Source organism: Ostrea edulis, chromosome 3 (genome assembly GCF_947568905.1).
Source record: "Ostrea edulis chromosome 3, xbOstEdul1.1, whole genome shotgun sequence".
Lineage (NCBI taxonomy): Eukaryota > Metazoa > Mollusca > Bivalvia > Ostreida > Ostreidae > Ostrea > Ostrea edulis.
Window position 1 is genome coordinate 93,896,247 of NC_079166.1, and position 23,168 is coordinate 93,919,414.

The 23,168-nt window shown below is 35.5% G+C and overlaps 1 protein-coding gene across 1 annotated transcript in view; it reads left to right on the forward strand.

The window, feature by feature from the left end:
- The window catches only part of LOC125674454 (uncharacterized), a 50,065-nt gene extending 27,608 nt beyond the window's left edge, over positions 1 to 22,457 (forward strand). Inside the window, exons 15-29 of the mRNA XM_048911597.2 lie at positions 177 to 345; positions 471 to 683; positions 2,340 to 2,566; positions 4,340 to 4,521; positions 4,722 to 4,873; positions 12,631 to 12,879; positions 13,401 to 13,635; positions 14,275 to 14,378; positions 16,266 to 16,420; positions 16,599 to 16,767; positions 16,901 to 17,113; positions 18,339 to 18,565; positions 19,746 to 19,927; positions 21,663 to 21,814; positions 21,908 to 22,457. Coding sequence (XP_048767554.2) covers positions 177 to 345; positions 471 to 683; positions 2,340 to 2,566; positions 4,340 to 4,521; positions 4,722 to 4,873; positions 12,631 to 12,879; positions 13,401 to 13,635; positions 14,275 to 14,378; positions 16,266 to 16,420; positions 16,599 to 16,767; positions 16,901 to 17,113; positions 18,339 to 18,565; positions 19,746 to 19,927; positions 21,663 to 21,814; positions 21,908 to 21,974 — 2,696 coding nt within the window. The 3' untranslated portion in view covers positions 21,975 to 22,457. The remainder of the gene's footprint in view (positions 1 to 176; positions 346 to 470; positions 684 to 2,339; positions 2,567 to 4,339; positions 4,522 to 4,721; positions 4,874 to 12,630; positions 12,880 to 13,400; positions 13,636 to 14,274; positions 14,379 to 16,265; positions 16,421 to 16,598; positions 16,768 to 16,900; positions 17,114 to 18,338; positions 18,566 to 19,745; positions 19,928 to 21,662; positions 21,815 to 21,907) is intronic.
- Positions 22,458 to 23,168: the final 711 nt, after the last annotated feature.

The window sequence follows — 23,168 nt, forward strand, 5'->3', positions numbered from 1 at the left end:
GCCCTATTTCGGAAATAAATCAACGGGAAACTCAAAGGATGGTTCCCAAACAACAAGTAAACTCAGTACTGATAGAACAGTGTACTACAAGAACCTCATATGTAACATAACTCGTGAACGAATTGAAATATGAACACCATATCCATGTCCGCTATTTTAATGTTATTTTCATTTAGGTATGGAGTTAGTTGGTCCTCATAAACGTCTCTATGCCGGAATCGTGACGAATTATTTCTTCGCTTTTGGCTTACTTCTACTAGGAGGCGTGGCCTATCTGTTGAGGGACTGGTTCTGGATTGAGCTGTGTCTGTCGATACCCATAGTGTTGTACATTAGTTTCTGGTGGTAAGCGTTTGTTTTTATTTGTGTTTTCTTTTGAATGTTATTTTTAATGTAAATGTTCAAAATCAATCGTAGATAATCAACAATGAAGCTTTAAAAATAAAGATATGTATGTATTGGTCAAACAGGATTGTTCCAGAATCTCCAAGATGGTTGTTAAGTAAAGGGAGAATTGACGAGGCAGAGGAAGTGATACGAAAGGCCGCCAAAATAAACCAAGTCACACTTCCAGAGAAGTTGTTCGATAGTGACGTCACAAAGAAAACGAAATCATCTGGACTGTGGAATCTCTTCACATCCCGCGTTCTGTTCGTGAGAACAGTGATATTATTTTTCAATTGGTTTGTACCATTGATACAAGCAAGCTTGTAAATGCAAATAAAATGTTTATCTATCTGAAAGAAGTAAAATGCAAGATGTCAAACTAATCTACATATCAAACCAACATAATATGATAATGGAATTTGACTTTAGCTTTACTTGCACGTGGATTGATTAATTGATTGAATGTTGTTTATCGTCCCTCTTGAAAAGATTTCACTCATATGGAGACGTCAATACTGCTGGTGAAGGGCTGCAAAGTTTAAGCCTATTTTTGGCGCTTATGGCCATTGAACAGGGAGGGATCTTTATCATGCCACACCTGCTGTGATACGGGACCTCGGTTTTTGCGGTCTCCTCTGTCGGACTGTCCCATTTAGTCGCCTCTTACGACAAGCAATAGGTACTGAAGACCTATTCTAACCCCTGATCCCGGGGGGGGGGGGGGTACTGAGGACCTATTCTAACCCCTGATCCCGGGGGGGGGGGGTACTGAGGACCTATTCTAACCCCTGATCCCGGGGGGTGGGATACTGAGGACCTATTCTAACCCCTGATCCCCAAGGGAAGCTTGCACGTGGAAATCGTCACACTGAGTAGAGATGCCTGTAAACGTTGCTGATATGACCGTGGACACATTCTTTCGGCCATTTCTATTCACATCATATTGCCTATTTTTGTGGCTCAGTGGTGCAGGGGCGTAACTTCGTTTGGCCCAAGTAGGCACGTGCCTACACATTTTTTTCTTTATTTTCAAAACACATTTTTGTCCATAAATGTTTGCAAAATATAAATTGTTCATATATATTTCTAGTATCTAAAATCGAATATAAAATTATCATTCCGTCGGCCCTTTTCTTTTTATAATGTATTCTACATAATGGTTATATATTTTTTCTAAACTTTGGTGATCACAATGACTCGCACTCGAAGTCGAACTTAACAGTTTAAATTGTTCAAAAGTTGGACAATATTTCATGCCTATTGCAATCATTTTAATGCTCAGCGTAGTGCAAACGAGTTCTAATATTTCAAAATTTTCTCCGGGATGACCCGCGACCCTCCATCCCCACCCCCAGCGAGAGGGGGCCACCCCCTCCTGCACCTACCCACTCGGTGCTTCGCGGCTCGGTGAAACTTTCAGCTTCATCTTTCGTGCCTACACATTGAAACAGTCCTAGCTACGCCCCTGTGGTGTCTACTCCTAGCCACGTGTATATTATTTTTGTGGCGTTTCTTTAGTAACCAGACGGTTGTCGGATCGAATCCTGGACCTAAGACGTGACTACTCCTTCAACAAATACTTAGCATTTGAAAGTTAGAGTCACATATTTACGAACGAGACCTTATAAACTTAGGTCTCACGATAAAGAACTCTCATTACCATTGCCTTGAACGTCAAGCATATCTCTAAATTTTTACACTTCTCCTACAGCTCGGAGTGTCGACGTGAGTGAATGTGTTTTAAATTGACGTAACAAAAACAAATAAAATAAAAAACCAAAACATTTGTACGAGTAGCAAACCATGAATTCATATCGTCCACAATGAGGAATCTTCTAATTACCATAAGTACAACGACGCTACATCACAAAATCCTATAAAAATCACGGTTTCACGATCTAGAAAACATTTTCCTGCGAAAATAAATGAATCTATGTTTGATCTACTTTTAGGATGGTCGTGACCATGACGTATTATGGCCTATCTCTTAACACTGGGAATCTTGGAGGAAATTTTTACCTGAATTTCTTTATTTCCGGTTTGGTCGAATTTCCGGCTTACACACTCTGTCTGTTGCTGTTAAACCGCTGGGGACGGAAGAAATGCCATTGTTCATTTATGTTGATTGGAGGCATAGCGTGCATGTGCACCATATTTCCAACCAGTTTTGGCGGAAAAGGTATTTTGAATTGAGCATTCGGTATCAAATACAAAAAGTTATGGGGTAAATTGGTGTTTCAAAGGAAATCCTTTAATCTGATAATCTTATTACTAAACATAGAATGAAAAACGAAGATAACGAACAGTGATCAACCTAATCACTCCCACAAGCAATACAAAACAAAGAGACGGACAAACACGGACGGCTGGACAGGTACCTAAGAGGAGTACGGATCTCCTGTCGACCGGTCACACCCACTGTGAACCTTATGTGTTCATCAGGTAAACGGAGTAATCCGCAGTGAAAAGCAGTGTGTCAAGAACGGCCTACCAATCGGTATGAAACACGTCAAACAGCATTTGACAACATGATAGGTTATATATGGGCAAACCAGATCATTATAGCGACCATAACATTTGCGAAATGTTGACTTTAAACGAGACCATATGAAATACAATGCAACTTCAGATAATTTGTCTAAAATATTTATGATGAACTGTAGTACGTAGTCAAAAGTAAAGCAATTTCTCATTTTTTATCATAAGTAGTTGATTTTGTGAACAATATAATGCAAGGAAATATAGACCCCATGTTTTGAAAAACGAATGTTGTTATCGCATTTGTATATTGAGAACAGAAATCTACGGTATAAGTATGCATTTTCTCGTTGTGTTTTTAACGTTTTTAAAGTATGCACTACACTTCTTTTGCTAGTAGAATAGGGAATCAAGAGCAATAATATACTGAAAATGATATCCTGACAAAGTTACCTTTATTATGCAAGGTGAAGATAACGAACAGTGATCAATCTCAGAACTCCTACAAGCAATACAAAATAGATAGTTGGGCAAACACGGACCCCTGGACACACCAGAGGTGGGATCAGGTGCCTAGGAGGAGTAAGCATCCCCTGTTGACCGGTCACACCCGCCGTGAGCCCCATATCCTGATCAGGTAAACGGAGTTATCCGCAGTCAAAATCAGTGTGCCAAGAACGGCTTAACAATCGGTATGAAACACGTCAGACAGCATTTGACCCAATGCGAGGTTGTATTGACGAACTAGATCGTTATAACGATTCTGGCTATAAAAACAGCTCAAAGTTATCTTTATTATGTCTGATTCTGGCTGTAAACAACGTTGAACTAATTGAGAATAACAAATGAGTTATGTTGGGAGCGTTGTGATGCAAGGTGAAGATAATGAATAGTGATCAATCTCGTAACTCCTATAAGCAATGGAATATAGAGAGATGGACAAACACGGATTCCTGGATATACCAGAGGTGGGATCAGGTGCCTAGAAGTGCCCACTGTCGTCATGTTGAATCATAAAATGTGCACTTGCCCCTGACCCTTTTCATCAAAAGGACTTCATACCTTTTATGCAAAATATCGAAAGTTCAACCGGTGACCCGTACATACCCGAACTTTTGCTTATAAGTAGTGCCTCTGAGAGTAAGCTGGAATCTCGAGGAATCACAACATCGGAAAGAATTCATCAGCAGTCACACCTATAGGTACACGTGGTATTGTTTCGGCGTCAGGTACACGTGGTGTTGTTTCGGCGTCAGGTACACGTGGTGTTGTTTCGGCGTCACACTTGTGGATATGAAGTATAATTTCACACCAAAATTATAGTGAATGCTCAGTTTCATAACAGAACAGGAACACGGATATTTGAATTCCAACCACATTTTACAATTTTCTGAAATAGTATCATTACTATATGAAAGGTGAATTATGAATTGTGTTTTATTGTTCTGATGGATGTTATTTAAATAAAATACAGATTATCAATGGTTAACAACAACGTTGGCGATGATTGGAAAACTTGGATCCGCTGCAGCGTTTGCCGTAATCTACGTCTTCTCTGCTGAGTTGTTCCCCACGGTAGTCCGGAATGCTGGGATGGGAGCCAGTTCCTGTTTCTCGCGCATTGGGAGTATAGCTGCGCCTTATATTGCAGACTCGGTAATAGCCTTAACAAATTACAATTTGAAAAGAAAACTGACAAATACTGAATTCCTATTTTAAAAGAATACTTTCAACCATTCATTTCAAAGTTGTATTCATATAATAAATGTATTCCTTAATTTGATATCTAGTTATCTATGATGTAAAGTTTTATGAAAGACACTGGAACTGTATGATAGAATATCTTTCCTTTCCAGGGCGTTCTGATTGGCGGTAAATTCGGTCAGGCTCTACCATTGGTTATATTTGGAGGAACATCTGTAATAGCTGGTCTCTTGTCGCTCAAACTTCCCGAAACGTTGAACGAGAATCTTCCAGAAACAATAGGAGATGGCATTATCTTTGGAACGTAAGAGCCTTTAAAGGGATTTGGAATTCTCATTGATTGATTGATTGTATATTGTTTAACGTCCTGATCGAGAAATTTCACTCATATTGGAGAAGTTGCCATTTCTGGTAAAGGGTTGCGCAATTGAAGCCTATGCTCAGTGCTTACGGCATATGAGCAGGGAGGGATTTTATCGTGCCACACCTGCTGTGACACAGAGTCTCAGTTTTTGTGGTCTAATTCGAAGGACCGCCCTATTTAGTCGCCTCTTACGACAAGTAAAGGGGTACCTATCTAACCCAGATTCCCACGGAATGGAATTTTCAGATCAAATGATATCCATGGACAGTAATTTCATTTTACTTACTCTAACATCCTCTATTACAATCAGTAGAGCGAATTCTAAAAAAAATAGATAATTTTAAACCGTACGTCAGTCGACTGAAATCTCAAAACATGTAGCAGATATAAAAAACAGCTTGTAAAATTAACTTCATTTACTTTTTTCATTGCAGGTCGGAATACAAGACAAAATCACAACGCTCATTTACGATAGAAGCCCCCATTTCGGATACTGACATGACCAAGTTGTAATAGTTGTTAGGAAGAAAAGCATTTTTCCATTTAAAAAAATCCGTATCATATTTTCTTCACTGTGTTCGGATTTGATCAGTCAAGCTGAAATTCAATATTTCTTTAAATGGTTGCGACAAAAAGCGCCCATCTCGTGCCAATATTCACAAATTACCTGATATGCAGCAATTCGATCGATGTTTTAAAACGGATTCCTTGTGTTTTGATAGTAGTAAATCCAGAACAGTCTTAAATTCATCACCCTCCCTGGATACGTTTTACCGACAAAGAATTCCAGAATTGTTTGTTGTTAAATGTTGTTTGTTCAATAAATGTGGAACACGGAACTATCCCTATCTTGTAGTCAGCCATACCCTTACTGAATACCACTTCCTTTGGTGATCAGTTCTTCCAACAATCTGTTCTAATACCCATATACACAAATAACACGAGTCACATCAACATCAAAACGTGTGACTTTTCAACACTTTACACGACCATTCCTCTCCATGAATTAAAGACTGGACTTTTTGACATCACAGAACGTTAAAACAAACGACAACTGATAAACAAGTTGATGTTACAGGGGTTTCAACGGACTCGTTTAAATTCAACATTTCACAAATTCTATATGGTCGTTATAACAAGTAAAAAAGATTAATATAACAATATATACCAGATGTGGTATCAGGTGTCTTACAGGAGTAAGCATCCCCTGTCGACCGGTCACACCCGCCGTAACGATTCCTTGTTCCCTAACGTGACAACGCCTGCTGCGATACAGGACCTCCGCTATAAAGGTCATACCCGAAAGACCACGATTCTCACTTCTAAATGCAGATCATACATGTACATGTATTAGTTTTATTTTTATTTTATCACTAATTATACATTATTTATTCTTAATGCGTAGTTTAAATAGAATGGCTCCAGGTACGGGTTACTATTTATTAACGTAATATAGTTATTAATTAAGTCTATCATTACTACTTCGTACATTGTGGATCAGCTCTTCTGACGAACAGGACATGTCCTAATTCGCTCCGCTTTTTAACATTGATTGGCAAGCCTAAAAACCCAAAACCATGTAGTCTGTGGTGTGAATACGTTTATGGATTAAGTGTAGTTGTAGTACTGGGTGCACATGTATGCAGTTTTTGTTGTTTTGTTACTATTCTCTGTTAATATTGACCACATTATGTAATTCTTTTTGCTTGTCCTGAAGAAGGGACAGGTCGTCCCGAAAATTTGACAATCTTGTTGTTCATGCCGTCGGTCATTTTAGTGCAAAGTGCCAAAAAACCTGTTTAGATTGATTAGGCAGATTAAACCTGAACTAGGACAAGTCCCACCATACTTAATAGTAGGCAGAAATATAGGACACGGGTATATTCTAGGATATCATTTGCAAAAAACAAAGCAGAAATACATTATACTTATCGCAGTGTTGAGATACATGCTTAAATTTTCTATATGTCAACATTTAGTTTAACACACACTTCAAATTTTCGTTTAGACTCTTTACCGGTCCGTTAGCAGAATTTTCGTTTCATAACCGGGAAATCGTTAAGTGAAGGAATATCTAATATTAAACACAGAAAAAATCACTTTATTTGGATACCCACTTCCGTCCCTTTCCGGGGTTGAACTCATGACCTGCGGAACCAAATCTCCTAGCAATGACTAGCGCTCTAAACCATCTATGCAAGTCGATAAAACTTGTTTTGGATGAGGAGGGAATTTTCATTACTCTCCCACACGCTGTCCGGTCATTGAGAAGTGAAATACATTCAACTGATGTATATTTAAGAGGATCATACAAGATACACAATGCGTTTGAAATATATGTATTTTAATTGACAGAGCCAAAATTGCACAAAATCATCTAACTGCCCTTTAGACTAATATACAACACTAAATTGCATGTAAAGTGACGTGGATTCGTCAGTATGGAGTACTGCATGTCGGGCAATATTGACTTTTGTTTAGATAATTAGGGTAACTCTAACATCACTGTGTGGACGATATTCTTGTCTCTGGACACGATACTTTGTGTTTACATTCCTCGACTTGAGTGCTGCTTTCTGTCTAATCTATCATCTACAATGTTATTCTGTCAAGTTTGTTTGCCAATTGTCTTTACAGAGAGATTAAAGAGCTCCTTTACCACTGTATAGATAAAGATAAGATACGAGATCAAAGTTCAATGTCCAGCAATAATAATAATAAAAAAAAAACAAAAAAAAACAACAAAAAACTAAGATCATATTGATATCATTAAGACTTAGAATAATTATAAGGAATGTTGATACAATTCAGTCATATTGATATCATTAAGACTTAGAATAATTATAAGGAATGTTGATACAATTCAGTCATATTGATATCATTAAGACTTAGAATAATTATAAGGAATGTTGATACAATTCAGTCATATTGATATCATTAAGACTTAGAATAATTATAAGGAATGTTGATACAATTCAGTCATATTGATATCATTAAGACTTAGAATAATTATAAGGAATGTTGATACAATTCAGTCATATTGATATCATTAAGACTTAGAATAATTATAAGGAATGTTGATACAATTCAGTCATATTGATATCATTAAGACTTAGAATAATTATAAGGAATGTTGATACAATTCAGTCATATTGATATCATTAAGACTTAGAATAATTATAAGGAATGTTGATACAATTCAGTCATATTGATATCATTAAGACTTAGAATAATTATAAGGAATGTTGATACAATTCAGTCATATTGATATCATTAAGACTTAGAATAATTATAAGGAATGTTGATACAATTCAGTCATATTGATATCATTAAGACTTAGAATAATTATAAGGAATGTTGATACAATTCAGTCATATAGTACAAGTACCGAGAAGTAACACTAAATATATAATCTTATATTGTGTATTAACTACTAAATATATAATCTTATATTGTGTATTAACTACTAAATATATAATCTTATATTGTGTATTAACTACTAAATATATAATCTTATATTGTGTATTAACTACTAAATATATAATCTTATATTGTGTATTAACTACTAAATATATAATCTTATATTGTGTATTAACTACTAAATATATAATCTTATATTGTGTATTAACTACTAAATATATAATCTTATATTGTGTATTAACTACTAAATATATAATCTTATATTGTGTATTAACTACTAAATATATAATCTTATATTGTGTATTAACTACTAAATATATAATCTTATATTGTGTATTAACTACTAAATATATAATCTTATATTGTGTATTAACTACTAAATATATAATCTTATATTGTGTATTAACTACTAAATATATAATCTTATATTGTGTATTAACTACTAAATATATAATCTTATATTGTGTATTAACTACTAAATATATAATCTTATATTGTGTATTAACTACTAAATATATAATCTTATATTGTGTATTAACTACTAAATATATAATCTTATATTGTGTATTAACTACTAAATATATAATCTTATATTGTGTATTAACTACTAAATATATAATCTTATATTGTGTATTAACTACTAAATATATAATCTTATATTGTGTATTAACTACTAAATATATAATCTTATATTGTGTATTAACTACTAAATATATAATCTTATATTGTGTATTAACTACTAAATATATAATCTTATATTGTGTATTAACTACTAAATATATAATCTTATATTGTGTATTAACTACTAAATATATAATCTTATATTGTGTATTAACTACTAAATATATAATCTTATATTGTGTATTAACTACTAAATATATAATCTTATATTGTGTATTAACTACTAAATATATAATCTTATATTGTGTATTAACTACTAAATATATAATCTTATATTGTGTATTAACTACTAAATATATAATCTTATATTGTGTATTAACTACTAAATATATAATCTTATATTGTGTATTAACTACTAAATATATAATCTTATATTGTGTATTAACTACTAAATATATAATCTTATATTGTGTATTAACTACTAAATATATAATCTTATATTGTGTATTAACTACTAAATATATAATCTTATATTGTGTATTAATTACTTGTAACCTTTAATTTGTCGGGTAATGATCATTACAAATTACTTGTAGTCTTTGAATTAAACTCTCAATCGGCACGATCAAAAGACGTTATTGGCCGTATACGGCCCTGAAAAGTAACGCTTTTGTGCTTACGTTTATTTTCAATGTAATGTCAGTAAGCTCAGAGTAAATACATGCATCACATACACTAACCGCTATCAAATTCAGCATATTTATTAAGAACGTAAATAACTGCTTCCATTATTAAATTTTTGGAAGTTATTGCGCGTAAAAGTTAATTAACGAGTCCGGAAATAAAATAGGAAGTTATTGTTTACGCGTTTACATTTTATTTATTCGGAAACAAACACAGAACAGCTGTTGATCGGGGCGACAAAATTATGTAAACTAGTCTACGGAGAATGGACGTTGTTAAAATAAGTGGACCTCCCCTGAATCTATTCGTCTGTTAAAAATGTAGAACATCGGATTAATTCTCATCTCGTTTTCCTTTTATGCCTCAAATTGAAGACCAAACCGTATCTATTCAACTTATCGTACATCATCGGATTTATGAATAACAAATGTAAATAACAATATTCAATCTGTAAATGATTATCAAATTGTATTACAATAGAGACCCATCAGAAATCAATATAAAAATTCCATCGATATGCAACTCGTCATGCTTAGGACCTGGGTTATGAATATTTTTCTGAACTTAAAGGCAACATACTCTGGTAACATTTTGATATTTCACATCTTCATATAATATGTATGTATTTCAAAAAATGAAGATCTAGGTAAAAAAAAAAGCATTAGGCAGTCATAATTGAAGAATCTATCCTCCATTCATCCAATGAGGAATTCAAAGATCGGGCAAAACTCCGTGGCGTTGTTTTGGTGAAGACGTTTAGAATGCCAACTTCCTACTCTTTTGTGGACCCCTTCCCCCACCACACTTTGAAAAACAACGATACATGCCTGATTACTACTACTTCTTATTCATCAAGTGTGTATGGAACTGAACTCATCCTTATGCTCTGTGATAGCATATACACACATACAAGTTTAAATCAAATACCGTATTTGCATAATCATATAGTTATATCAATGATTTTTGTAACATCCTGGTACTGCAACTACAAAATGGGATTGCGAGTAATAGGTTGTTGTGCCCACATCATAGGTGTGGTGATTGGACACACGGAGGGCACCAACAGAAACCCGTGCTGGACATTTGAGACTGAACCGCGCATGTAGAGGACCTCGCCCGTGTGATAGTCAAGTCTGATAGCGACCGGGAAAGCCGAACAAAAGCACGCCATGCATATCTAGTTTTTTACTTTTGTTTCATTCAAAATCTCATTACGTGTAATTCACTTTGTATAGAATACATGTATGTACCTCTACATGAATAGTGTATTGAATATCAAGGGGGTACTCTACATTGTCATAATGACTTACTCCCTTTTAAACATTAATGAAACTATAAATGTCAGAAATATTTGGCTATAGCCCAGTAAGTTAGCAGTCAACTGCTGAACTGTAGATCGCGGGTTGAGACCAGAAGAGGTTTTATTATTTTTTTCCAGATCACTTTCTACTAAAACTGCATATTTTGATTACATAAAGTCAATTTGAAAGTTTTCAATTTCAAATTATTGTACATGTCCTCTATGTTATACATGCCAGATTTAATTGGTTTTGAAAGTTTATTAGATCGACACTTCAACAATCGATGTACAAATGTATATTACCGGAAGTTGCCTATATCGTTTTCGTACAATCTCGACAGGCGTAAAATGAAAAACAAACAAACAAACATGTTTCATCCATATCAAATTTGTCTGGTGTAGCATTCTCCTTAATCATGATATAACATAAACGCAAACACCTTTTAGAGTGAATACATCGAAGAGCTGAAGGTACATTATATATTTTTTATTTTGATTCTCTATTTATATTGTTAACCTGACAAAAACTTTCACAACTATGACGCTTTGTTTCCTATCTATCAACAAAAATAATGTGTACATGTTCGTTAAATAGAAAATGAAAATATAGGCCTCGATAAAATGTATTGTATTTCAGTAACGTTTATTTAATGGAGAAAGTAGCATGTATACAAGAAATATTAAAATATGGCATATTATTCAAAGAACTCTCCAGTTAAAAAGAAATAAGCCGCACTATTAATAGTACAAGAAACAGAAAAACGTCGCCGAAAACCTGAAATTAGCCGCGCATATTGAGTGTGCTCTATAAACCGTGCCATTCAACAAAGTCCGCTTTAATCAGTGTTGTATAAATTATTTTCGTGACATTAAACATTTGATTTTCTATCTACTTCATGTTTTTTCAATGATTTTAAAATTTTTATATGCTTCATGTTTTTTAGAATAATAAATTAAATGTCAAATGCGCTGCAAATGTGGTAAATATATTCTACAATCAATGAGAAACTGGAAATTCGCTGTCATTCCCGTGTACACTATGACGTTGAGTAGAAAAAAATGTCGCCCTAAGCTTCTCTACAGAGTTTAAAAGAACGGCATATTTCGGTCAAAAACATACCCTGTTCTCTCCATAACGTGCATCACTTATTCTGCTTGTCATATACATGTATAATTTTATTTCTCTGATAATATCCAATCAGTACGGTATATGCCAAAATAACTTTAAATTAATTAAAACGGTGTATCCTTTGCTTGTCGTAAGAGGCGACTAAATGGGGCGGTCTTTCGGATGAGATCGCAAAAACCCGTGTCACAGCAGGTATGACACAATAAAGATCCCCACCTGCTCAAAGGCCGTAAGCGCCGAGCATAGGCCTAAATTTTACAGACCTTCACCGGCAATGGTGAGGTCTACATATGGGATAAACGTTCTGTTGCGGTACGTTAAACAATAAACAATCAATTAATTAATAGTGTGAGGAGAAGAACAGGAATTAATCAATTATTAAACATCAAAGCGTCGTTTTCAAAATTTTACTTTCCGCAAAGATTGCCATTTTACCTGGCCTTCTAATTCAATGTTGTACATCACAATGTACATTGTATCTGCTCTAAGGAATTTGTCCCAGATACCAGGACACGAGAGATTATCCGGAACATGACTTTGAAGTACTTGTTGTCTTGAACTAAATACCACGTCTAGCAGTTTGCTTTATAACGTTCCCCAAACCTTAAATGGTAGAAGCATAGTTTGCAGTTCATTCCACGGAAGAAAGATGAAGTTTGATGACGTATTCAGGGAAATAGGAGAATTTGGACCTTACCAGAGGAGGAACTATGCCCTGTTAGTGATTGGCTGGATCATCACGTCACCCATTATGGTGTTGTCTGTGTTTGTGTTAGCAACACCTGAACACAGGTTTGTCATAAATTGGGGAATCGTTGGAATCGGGTGCCAAGTGTAAATATCAAGTTCTGCGAACAAAACTCCAGCCTACGTTTTGGTGTATACGAAGCTTGTTATAGGCGTTTGCTTTATTTCGTAATTTCGGTGCTTTTTATAAGTATTTACAATGTAATTTACCCATTAAAAACAACATTTTGGATAATTAGCATGATGATGAAATTCTTTTCGGGTCCGATTTTCAAACATTCTTTGTAAGTTTGATATACAACTGTAAATATGTTCATTCCATGCGTCTTTCTGATAAACGTTTTAGAATGCTTGAATGATTGAATTGTAATAGTGGTGTGACTGGGGTTGGCCACAATTTTAATTCATTAATTCAAATCGGTTGATTACTTGTCGAACCTAGGAGGATAACTTACAGCAAATAGATAGGCATCGTATCTCATGAAATGCGAATTTAAGAGTAAAGTAAGATTAAAAATAAGAATAACGCGCTACCAAAACTGCATGATTTCTTTTAATTTACACAGATGCAAAATTCCCGGGTACGACAATGACACATATCAGATTCAAAACGAGCATCACAAGGAGATACTCCAGCGCTACATCCCTGTGGATGAGAGTCAAGATGGCGGATATGACCAGTGTCATGTGTACAGAATGGAGCAATCATTTGGCAAGACTAGAAATGACAGTAGACCGACTGAAAAGTGCTCCGTCTGGGTATACGACACAAGCCTCTTCGACGAAACATTTGTAACAAAGGTATTCATATGTCTTTAATGGGTATATCAAGAATGACGAGTATTCTCATTAGTGATTTTCTTTTTCATAAGGTGACAAACTCATAAAGAAAGAAAACAAATTTCCTATATCGTTTTGCCTTCATAAATGTTGAACAACATCTTTAAAGGCATAGTGTCTATCTTTTATCTCACAGATGACATCATAATATTTTGCAAGAAAAACTCCAAAAACAAATTTGTAGTATTAATTATGAGTTATCTATAGCTGCAGCGCCTTGAAATTGAGGTCATTTTGACGTTTTAACCCTTTATAAAAATTTTGTCTGGAGGACAATATATTAAACTGGTACCCCGCTGATTGGTGGCTACTCACAAACATAAGAGATGCGAAGTCAACAGGGTACCAGTGTAGGCAAACGAGAACAGGGAATTATTTTGTAATTACTATTGTATCCAATGTGTTTGTAAACATTTTGAAGAACGTTTTGTGATTTTCTAGCTATGATCTTTAATTTCGCCACCTTTTTGGAGCATGCAAGTTTTACCAATATCTTAGACACTATGCCTTTAAGATTGGTTTTATTTAGCATCGATATTTTTTTTTTCACGAACGTGTTAGTGAAAAACTATATAGCCTGCCATTTTTATATTTATTCAGATGAATTTAGTATGCGATGATAAATATAAAGTTTCCCTGTCAAAAACCATCTTTTTCGGTGGAGTGTTGGTAGGATCGTTTTTGTTCGGATTGATATCAGATACGTAAGTACTTATAGCTCAACAGGAGCAGGATATTCTCTCTCTCTCTCTGTCTCTCTCTCTCTCTCTCTCTCTCTCTCTCTGTGTGTAGAATGGGGAAAGGTTTAAAACATCCGATACATACTTTGCTCCAAAACGATTTAAAAGAAACCAACCCTCTAGTTCTACTTCAAGAGGTTGTGATTCATAAGAATTTTGAAATAGAAAAGCTATTTTTCAAAACTTTGAAAAGAAAGAAGAGAAATTACTTTGAGTCCAATTTGAACATATTGTTGATAAATATATCAAATAATTGTATATCACTGTAAAATATCAATTAGAAAATTGAAATCATGATAAAACATGTGTAAATCAAGTCTGATAAAAATGTGATATTTTTGCATATTGTGGCGATGGGGAATATGATGAACAATGATAAATTACAAATCACCAATAAATAATACATAGTAGATAGTTGGAAAAACACAGACCCATGGATATACCAGAGGTGGAATCAGGTACCTAGGAGGAGTAAACATCCTCTGTCGACCGGGCACAACCTCCATGAGCTCTATATCTTGGTCCCGATTTTAACAAGTAGAGATATTGTATTGAAATGGAATTTGACATTCATGATACTCAAGCAAGTGGAGATGATTTTATGAAAATGATTTGATATTACTCACATTTGAGCAAGTGAAGACCATTTATAGAAAAAAGAATGATGTTAGTCATATTTGATCACGTTGAGATAATTCAATGTTTGATCACCTGTCATTGTGATATTCCTCGTATTTAAAGAAAGTAAGGCAGATCTAATTTACCAGTACAACCTGTCAATGTGATATTTCTCGTATTTGAGCTAGGTAAGGCAGATTTACCAGTACAACCCGTCATTGTGATATTCCTCGTATTTGAGCTAGGTAAGGCAGATTTACCAGTACAACCTGTCAATGTGATATTTCTCGTATTTGAGCTAGGTAAGGCAGATCTAATTTACCAGTACTACCTGTCATTGGTTCAAATGCTGTCTGACATGTTTCATACCAATTAAGGTCGTTCTGTGCACACTGATTTTGACTACGGATAACTCCGTTTACCCGATTTACATGCAGATATAGGGCTCATGGCGGGTGTGACCTATCGATAGGGAATGCTTACTCCTCCTAGGCAACCAATCCCACCTCTGGTATATCCAGGGGTCCGTGTTTGCCAACTCTTAATTTGCGTTCTTTATGATAATTATGAGATTGATCAATGTTAATTATCTTCACCTGTTCATTGAAAAGGCCTTCAAACCCGAGAAAAGGTTCTGCATCGCGGCAATCTTGAGTACTTATATTCCTTTGACTAAATCGTTTATAAAAAAAAAATTTCTTCATTTTTCTTTTCAAAAGATTTTCAGTTTCATAAATTCAGGGACTTGTTCCATTACGGGGTTTTTATACGGTAAATTGTAATTTAACATTTGTTAATTTTTGTCTAAACCTAAAAAAATACAGAAACAACATTAACCGGGTATTTATTCCCTATAATATGTGTAAATTTCAGACAGAAATTGATTTCACACAAAGTTTGAGATGACTATTAGGTAATGCCAATCAAATTTTACTGCATTTCAGGCAAGGTACCTGCAACTCTTTCATGTTCATAAATTTCTTCAATGACAATACTTTTTCTTCTCCATATCCTATGTATCTATATTGTTGCACCAATATATCGTTGATGTAAAGCGTGAAAAACTTTAGTATGGATCACGCATCCCGCTCTGTGATTTTTTTCTTCACATTCCACAAATGATGAACGCTTAAGTGTAAACGAATAATCTATATAAATGAGTAGCCTATATACTGTGCATTATTAACAAGGAATTAAGAAAATCATGTTGAGGAAAGGGACAATTATTTACAGCTTGGGTCGAAAAAAGACATTGGTGTTAGCCAACGTGTTTGAGCTAGGAGCAGTGTTAGCGCTGGCCTGGGCAGATACCTTCACGACATTCGTCATCTTACGTTTCTGTATAGGCGTGGGTGTAGTGGGAGTATTCATGACGTCATATGTTACAGGTTCGTAAAGAACAAGGACACAGTCGACTTTTTTTTTATTCTTTTTTAATTTTACAAAGATACAGGCTTTTGAAAATTATAAACATTAAAGGTAGAAGCCAAGTGTTCCATTTTTCAAGCTTTGTGTTTTCAACTGTCGCATAAGAACACATTTTTAACTTCGTTCTTCTATTTCTAGCTATGGAGTGGGTGGGTCCGTCCAAAAGAACGGTTGCCGGAATTGTCATTGCTCTGATTGGACCGTGTGGAGAGTTGTTTCTTATCCTATGCTCATATCTCACGCGAGACTGGAAATGGATAGTTACAATCATCGCCATTCCATTTGGTCTACACACTATTGTTTCATGGTAAATAATTCTCATCAACCAATGATATACTAACAGCAATACATCATATAAGTATAAATTGTTGAAGTCAGCTATCATTTACTCGTATTAATGGTTTGCCTTATACTGTTATTATTTTTACACATGTTTGAAGTTTCATTCCCGAATCACCAAGATGGCTTTGTGGGAAGGGACGGAAGGTGGAAGCAACTATTGTGTTACAGAAAGCGGCTGATGTCAATAAAATACAGTTCTCACCAAAACTACTAGACAAGATCGAACCCGATAAAAAAGAGGCAGGAAAAGTCTGGTTGTTGTTTTCGGAGAAAACTCTTGGTGTTAGGACAGCTATTGTATTCTATAATTGGTAATTCTACTGCATAATACGTCATAAAGAGCATTCAAAGTTGGGTTAATCGATAACATGAATAGAGTACACACTAAGGCGAAAAAGTGAAGATAACGATCAGCAATCAGTCTACCTAAGGTTAGAAAAGTAAGCAAAAGTGGGCACACCGGGGGAGTTCAAGACGGATGACATACATACTGAATGTATATTCGAAAAAGCTTCTCTTTTCTGTATAGGTGAAAGGTGAAGATAACGAACAGTGATCAATCTCATAACTCCTATCAGCATACAACATAGAAAGCTGGACAAACACGACCCCTGGATATACCAGAGGTGGGGTCAGGTGCCTAGGAGGAGTAAGCATCCCCTGTCGACCCGTCACACCATAATTTGCAAGATATGTTCGATTCTCATTCCGTCTAAATATATTCATTCTTAGTAAGAGTCGTTCAAAATTGGCTGACATGGAATAATTGCTATGAAGAAAGATGACGATAACTACCATTTATCAATCTCATAACTTCTATGAGCAATGCAAACTAGAGAATTGGGCAAACACGGACTATGAGATTGATCACTGTTCGTTATCTTCACCTTTCATTGATGAAGATAAAGTACCTATACATGGTAAGTGAAGACTATTAGAAACTTGCCGTCATTTCTAAATTCACTGACCAGTTGATGAACGATATGATGAACGATATGATTTTGTGTGAATTGAATTTGACACCGGGATTCTAGATTTATTTAACGTTCATAGATCACCAATGCTGATTCATTGTGCACACACAATCTTCCGTTACGTCTTATACGTGCAGTTAATCACAAAATCTATTTGTGATTGACCTTACCTAGGCATACACCTAATCAGAAACATTTGAAGCGTTCTGCTGACCAGCGAATGCGTAATCATTTCTTTACAATAATTTGATATCATTTGATATCATTTATTTCATGAAAGGCGAAGATAACGAACTGTGATCAATCTCATAACTCCCAGAAGTGAGTACGATTTGCCTCAAAATGGAATTTAAACCAAGATCTTGCAACAAAGTCCATGTAAAAATATGTTATACATTCTGAACTGTAATGTGTAAAATCTTATTAAAATACCCCATCATAATACGTTTATGATTCATAAACGTGAATTTCCACAAGCTTTGCTACATAGGTTCATGTGATAGTCACATATAGTGTAAGTGTATATTTGTTGCGAAATGCTTGAATTTATTTCCCGTAATAGGATGGTGGCCAGCATGGTGTTTTACGGACTTGCGCTCAATACAGGGATGCTCTACGGAGATTTCTACATTAATTTCCTGATTAACGTGTTGGTGGAATTTCCCGGACACCTGTTTCCACTGTTCATGATCGACAGATTTGGCAGGAAAAGAAGTCACTTTGTTTACATGGCGGTCGGTGGGTTGTCATGCCTGAGTACAATATTTACTGTGAACTACGGTGGTGAGGGTAAGATTATATTTTAGAATTTACTGAAAGTAATTATGGAATTAAACCAAGCAGCATCTTACTCAATGAAAAGGAAAAATTTGCTTTTGTATTTGTAGAATTTATTTACAGCAAACCCCAATTGTATAAAAGGTGAAGATAACGAACGGTGATCAATCTCAAAACTCCTACAAGCAATACAAATCAAATAGTTGGACAAACACGGACCCCTGGACATACCAGAGGTGGGATCAGGTGCCTAGGAGGAGTAATCGATTGCACGATATCATATAGATGATTTGATCGTGATAATTTACTAGTACAACCTGACATCGGGTGAAATGTTGTCTGACTTGTTTCATACCGATAATTAGGCCATTCTTTACACGCTGATTTTGACTACGGATTGATCCATTTATCGGATAAAGATACAGGGCTCATGGCGAGTCTGACCAGTCAACAGGGGATTATTAGTTCTCCTAGGCACCTGATCCCACATCTGATGCGTTCAGGGGTCTGTGTTTGTCATACTCTCTATTTTGCATTCCTGAGTTATGAGATTGATCACTCCTGGATATCTTCACCTTCCTTGTCTGACTTGATAAGGATAATCTATGAGATATGTTTTATTACTGATTTCTGTTCATGTTCTCACAATTTTGTTTTGAATTTGAAAATACAGAGTGAAGATGAGATAAATTATCAATTGTATATTGTATACTAAAATGGTACCATTCTCATTCTCCAGTGTTGTCACTACATTCAGTTATGGTTTTGAGAGAATTTGGTTTGTTCAGTAGACGATGAGAACATAATTATTTCATTCTCTTAAAGAACAATTTGAAGGGAAAATGGTAACTTCTTTCAATGTTGTCTAGTGTACCCTTCATCAGACAACACACTAGAGAACGGAGTCCGTCATCAGCTATATATTTTCAAAGTGCTATACCACTGCCCACGGCATTGCGAAACCCAAAATCATTGTAATGTACTTGTCGGTAACCAGTAATACTAATCGAATTGTTAAAAACATGTAAATTATGGTTTGATTAATTGAACACCTCAAATCTACTGCAAAGAGGTAAACCTCCTATCAATAGCAGATCAACTTATGTACTCTTTCATGTAGGACCGAGGATAATGTTTTGAGATATATGTTTTGACACCGATTTCTATCCATGCGATACTGTTTTCATTACAGATTTACAGCCCCTGACGACGGCTTTAGCTATGATTGGAAAGCTTTTCGCCACGGCAGCTTTCGCTACAATCTATGTTTTGTCTGCAGAACTGTTTCCAACAGTGATTCGTAATGTTGGCATGGGGTCTAGCTCTTGCTGGGCACGTGTTGGAGGAATGATATCACCATTCATAGCAAATACCGTAGGTATTGATATACATCAGATTGAAATCAGCAGGCACTTGTTATATATATTGTGCAAACATTAACTTTCTGTATATGTAATAATGAGACATGGGTACCATTTTATTGATTGATTGTTTTGTGCTTTTTTACGTCCTGTCGAGAGTTTTCCACTCATACTGAGGCGTCACCAGATGTAGGCAGAGTACCACAAGTTTAGACCTACGTTTAGCGCTCAGGGCCGTAGAAGTGATGTTTTTTTAACATGCCAACGCCTGTCGCGACACGGGACCTACGTGGTTGAGGTCATATAAAAAAGATCCGTAATTTTACTTCTAAATGCCCAACGTTTGGCAGAGAATCAATCACAACCTATTTTGACGTCTTAGGTTTAACGTAGCCAAGTCTAGAACTCACGATTCCCCGGTTACGAAGCAAATGCTGTACCACTGAGCTACCGCGACCGTTGGACTCGATTTGAGATTAATTGGAATTGGCAAGTTTTATTATAGAATTAAAGATATATTTAAAATAAGAAGGTTAAAAATATTTTATACAGGATATACTTTGTAATCACGTGAAACTCAGTTCCCAAAATGTTGTTTTAAAACACGGTGTTTGTCAAAATATTGACTGACATAAATGCGAGCACATTTCATAGGACAGTGAACACATGCTTGGCATTAGGCACAAAAGCATGTACAGAAGTGGAAAAAGTATTTCCCAAAAAGTATATTAAATTCATTCAACATTTAGACTTAGGTCAATGATAAATCAGACTAGATATATGGACTGAAATATTTCGTTCTCAATTTTGATAGTTGAGTCACGTACATCAAATGTGAAAATAACGAACAGTGATAGATAACTTGTAGGAGTTATGAGATTGATTACTGTTCGTTATCTTCACCTTGCATCTCACAACTCCTTCAAGGAAAACAAAATAGAAAGGCAAACACGGATCCCCGGATATACCAGAGGTGGGACAAGGTGCCTAGGAGGGGTAATCACTCCCTGTAGAGCGGTCACACGCGCCGTATATCCCTTTATCTTGCTGCTATTATCACAGTCAATGTGTCAAGAACAGCCTAACAATCGGTCAGGTAGCATTTGACCCAATGATAGGTTGTTATAGATTATCACAACGACCATAGAATTTGCGAAATGCTGACTCTAAGCGAGGCTGTTGAAACCCCTGCTCCATCAACTTGTTTGTCAGTAGCCTGCCTTGGTTAAAATGGATCATATGCAGAACAAGCTCTTGTGTATCGTATCAGTTGAAAGATATAAACACCCTATGCAGGCGAAAAACGGGAAAACTATACATGTAAACATGAACAGGGTTCGTAACTGGTTTTAAGATGGAAGGTTTACCTGTCTGAAATGAAAGGTGAAGATAACGAACATTGATCAATCTCATAACTCCTATAAGCAATACAATATAGATAGTTGGGCAACACTATACGTCAGTTTTGACATTCATGCTTATGTCATGTTTTATACGTTCGAAATACTATTTTATCATAAATAAATTTTCTTAATGCAACGTGAAGGAGGAATAAGCATCCCATATTTCCCCTAACAAAACCGTGGCCCTGTCCCTTTAAAGTATCGTATTTACTTATTTTCTTTTCCTTATTCCTTTCTTCCTTTCTTGGTGTACGAACTTATGGGCTACCTTTATTGTGCTCTTTACATTGCTCTTGTTTGTAAAGTACAGAGGGAAATTATAAAAACTTTCACGTATATCTACAGGCTGATTTAGTAAGTGGAAAGGTCGGAACTGCTATACCGTTGGTAATATTTGGAGGGGCGTGCCTTATCGCCGCGGGTCTCACCTTAATTCTGCCGGAAACCCTTCATCAAATGCTTCCCGAAACCATCGAAGACGGGAAAAACTATACAACGTAAGATTATGAAATATGTAGAATGGAATATGAATTCAGGATGAACTTTATAAATTACAATTTCGATCAACTTTTCACACTTTTATTTTTCAGAAAAGCCTACAAAGAGAAATCAAAGAAATACAAAGAGGGGATTCAAGAAGTCACTGTTCAAGACTAAGTCACTATCATGGCTTCGGAGGCGAACAACATCCGTATCAATAGACACTGGATGATCATTTCACATATATATCCACTATTGCATATACATTTAACTATTAGCATGTTTTCAAAGTTAAATGAAGATATCCATGATTCTACAATTTTCAGGAATTAAGATTTTCCATGTTGTGATAGAAATACACATGCTTTCAAAATCATTGGTGGCTTTTCGTGCAGACGTATGTGCACATTACGTAAATTCATTGAGTATGGTTTGTTGACATTTTCTACATTTTTTATACTCATAGAAAAACATGTCTCTTAGTAGAATTTCAGATGCGCTCATTTTCACTTGTAATGAAATATACATTATTGATCATAGATGGCACTACTGCATAACTGTGACTGCGTGCATCATTGGTTGTGTTTATGTACAACATTGGCTGTGTTGATGTACAACATTGGTTGTGTTATAATAATAATAAAGCCTTTATTTATCCAGGATGACATATTTAGCGATAACGCTAGTTTTCAATATGGTCCTGCATATAACATACATACAGACAGTTGATGTACAACATTGGTTGTGTTGACGTACATCATTGGTTGTGTTGATACGACATTGGTTGTGTTGATGTACAACATTGGTTGTGTTGGTGTACAACATTGGTTGTGTTGATGTACAACATTGGTTATGTTGATACGACATTGGTTGTGTTGATGTACAACATTGGTTGTGTTGGTGGACAACATTGGTTGTGTTGACGTACATCATTGGTTGTGTTGATACGACATTGGTTGTGTTGACGTACAACATTGGTTGTGTTGATGTACAACATTGGTTGTGTTGGTGGACAACATTAGTTGTGTTGACGTACATCATTGGTTGTGTTGATGTACAACATTGGTTGTGTTGGTGTACAACATTGGTTGTGTTGATGTACAACATTGGTTATGTTGATACGACATTGGTTGTGTTGATGTACAACATTGGTTGTGTTGGTGGACAACATTGGTTGTGTTGACGTACATCATTGGTTGTGTTGACGTACATCATTGGTTGTGTTGATGTACATTATTGGTTGTGTTAGTGTATAACATTGGTTGTGTTGACGTACATCATTGGTTGTGTTGACGTACAACATTGGTTGTGTTGATGTACAACATTGGTTGTGTTGACGTACAACATTAGTTGTGTTGACGTACATCATTG